The sequence below is a fragment of the Echinops telfairi genome, unplaced genomic scaffold (assembly GCF_000313985.2).
Source record: "Echinops telfairi isolate 266 unplaced genomic scaffold, ASM31398v2 ScPeMD7_7457;HRSCAF=8495, whole genome shotgun sequence".
NCBI classification, from domain to species: Eukaryota; Metazoa; Chordata; class Mammalia; order Afrosoricida; family Tenrecidae; genus Echinops; species Echinops telfairi.
This window is the reverse complement of record NW_022111357.1, coordinates 45575506-45577179: the sequence shown is the minus strand read 5'-3', so window position 1 is coordinate 45577179 and position 1674 is coordinate 45575506. Positions and strand designations below refer to the sequence as shown.

The following is a 1674-nucleotide window of genomic DNA, read 5'->3' as shown; positions in this document are numbered from 1 at the left end:
CCTATAGGGCTGCTGTGAATCAGAATCCACCCCGTGTGTGTACGTGTGATTGTGGTGCAAATATACACAGCAAAACATCCGCCAGTCAGTGGTTCCTCCAGGTACTCCTCGGTACGTTGATGATATCGTTCAAGTTATACTTTTCCAGAGCATTCCCCGGCCATTAAGATAGACTCCCTGCCCACTAAGCTTCCCAGCCACCCTTTGGCGTCCGTTGTCAGCCTCACCCAATGTAGGCAGTTCTTTCAAACAGCGCAGTGCTCAAGGCAGACCCTCTCGGCTAATTAAGGTAAACGACTTTTTTTAATTGTTGGAATTTAAAGTACCGTATGTACTCGAGTATAAGCTGACCCCAACATCAGCCGAGGCACCTAATTGTACCACAAAAACCGCATTAGAAATGTGCTGAAAAACTCGGGTTATACATGAGTATATACGGTAACTTTAGGAGGCTGTTTAGGCTGCAGGGTCAAAGTTCAAAGGTTTCCCCCTGGCAGTAGTGTGGTGGGTTTATCTGAATTTCATGAAGTTGGTGGTAACCTTCAGGGAGCCAGTTCACCCGCCCTTTTTCTGCTGTACCCCCAGGTGGGTTCTAACCAGCCACCTCTGGGTTAGCCGTTGGAGCGCAAAACAGAACCCACCGTGGTGTAGCAGGTGACGCATTGAGCTGCCACCCCAAGGTCAGCAGTTAGAAACCACCAGCTGCTCCTCAGGAGGAAGACGAGGCTGTCTACTCCCGGAGAGGTTGACGGGCTCGGAAACCCCACAGGGACATTCTTCTGTGTCCTGCAGGGCCACTCTGAGTCAGACTGGCCTCCATGGCAGCCAGGGACCTTAACACCGGAGAGACCAGCCCACTTGTCCTTTGACCTCAAATGGCCAAACCCCTTCCTTTGTGGGGGGCACCGGGGGCCGGCTTTTCTGCCCAGGTGCAACTGGGGTACAGCGTTGTGATGTTCCGCTTCGCAGAGCCCCGGGGCGATTAGGGGTCTGCCTGTGGGGGTGTCCGGCCCTTGCACGTGTTCACTCTGGTCTCTCTGCTGCCCGCCCCCTGTGGTCAGGTACCTCTGTGACTTCACCTACTACACGTCTCTGTACCAGAGCCACGGCCGGTCCGCCTTCGTCCACGTGCCCCCGCTGGGCAAGCCGTACAACGCGGACCAGCTGGGCCGAGCGCTGCGGGCCATCATCGAGGAGATGCTGGACGTCCTGGAGCAGTCGGAAGGCAACATCAAGTGCCGCCACAAACACTGAGGGCCTCTGGGGCTTCCCAAGACCTTGCGGGACCCTCCACCCCTGCCTGGGAGCCCAGCAGCCCAGGGCCTGACTCAGAAGCCGAAGCCGTCGGCCGGGGGGCCACAGGTTCATGCCCCTCCCTCTCCTCTGTTCTCCGAGAACGTTCCCGTTGAAGGGAAGGAAGAGGCAGCTGAGATTCCTTTTTCTTTCCTTTGTCTGTTTTCGTTTGCTTTTTGTAGTGGCCGAGGGAGGGCCAGGCAGTTCCACCGGGGATCCTAAAAAGTGAATCGCTCCTTGGCAGCCTTGAGGTGGGTGGGGGGAGAGCCACCATAGGCAAAAAGATTCCAGAACTTTCCATCTGCACTTGGTTTTCCTGCAACGGAAAAAGCCTCAAGAGGAACGTTCTTCGTGATCTATGTCCCAACATCCGGGACAGCG

General features: G+C 55.8%; 1 protein-coding gene across 1 annotated transcript in view; it reads left to right on the top strand.

The window, feature by feature from the left end:
• Positions 1-1339, top strand: part of PGPEP1 (pyroglutamyl-peptidase I) — a 39140-nt gene extending 37801 nt beyond the window's left edge. The window contains exon 3 of the mRNA XM_045299246.1: positions 970-1339. Within this exon, the coding sequence (XP_045155181.1) occupies positions 970-1254 (285 nt within the window). The 3' untranslated portion in view covers positions 1255-1339. The remainder of the gene's footprint in view (positions 1-969) is intronic.
• Positions 1340-1674: the final 335 nt, after the last annotated feature.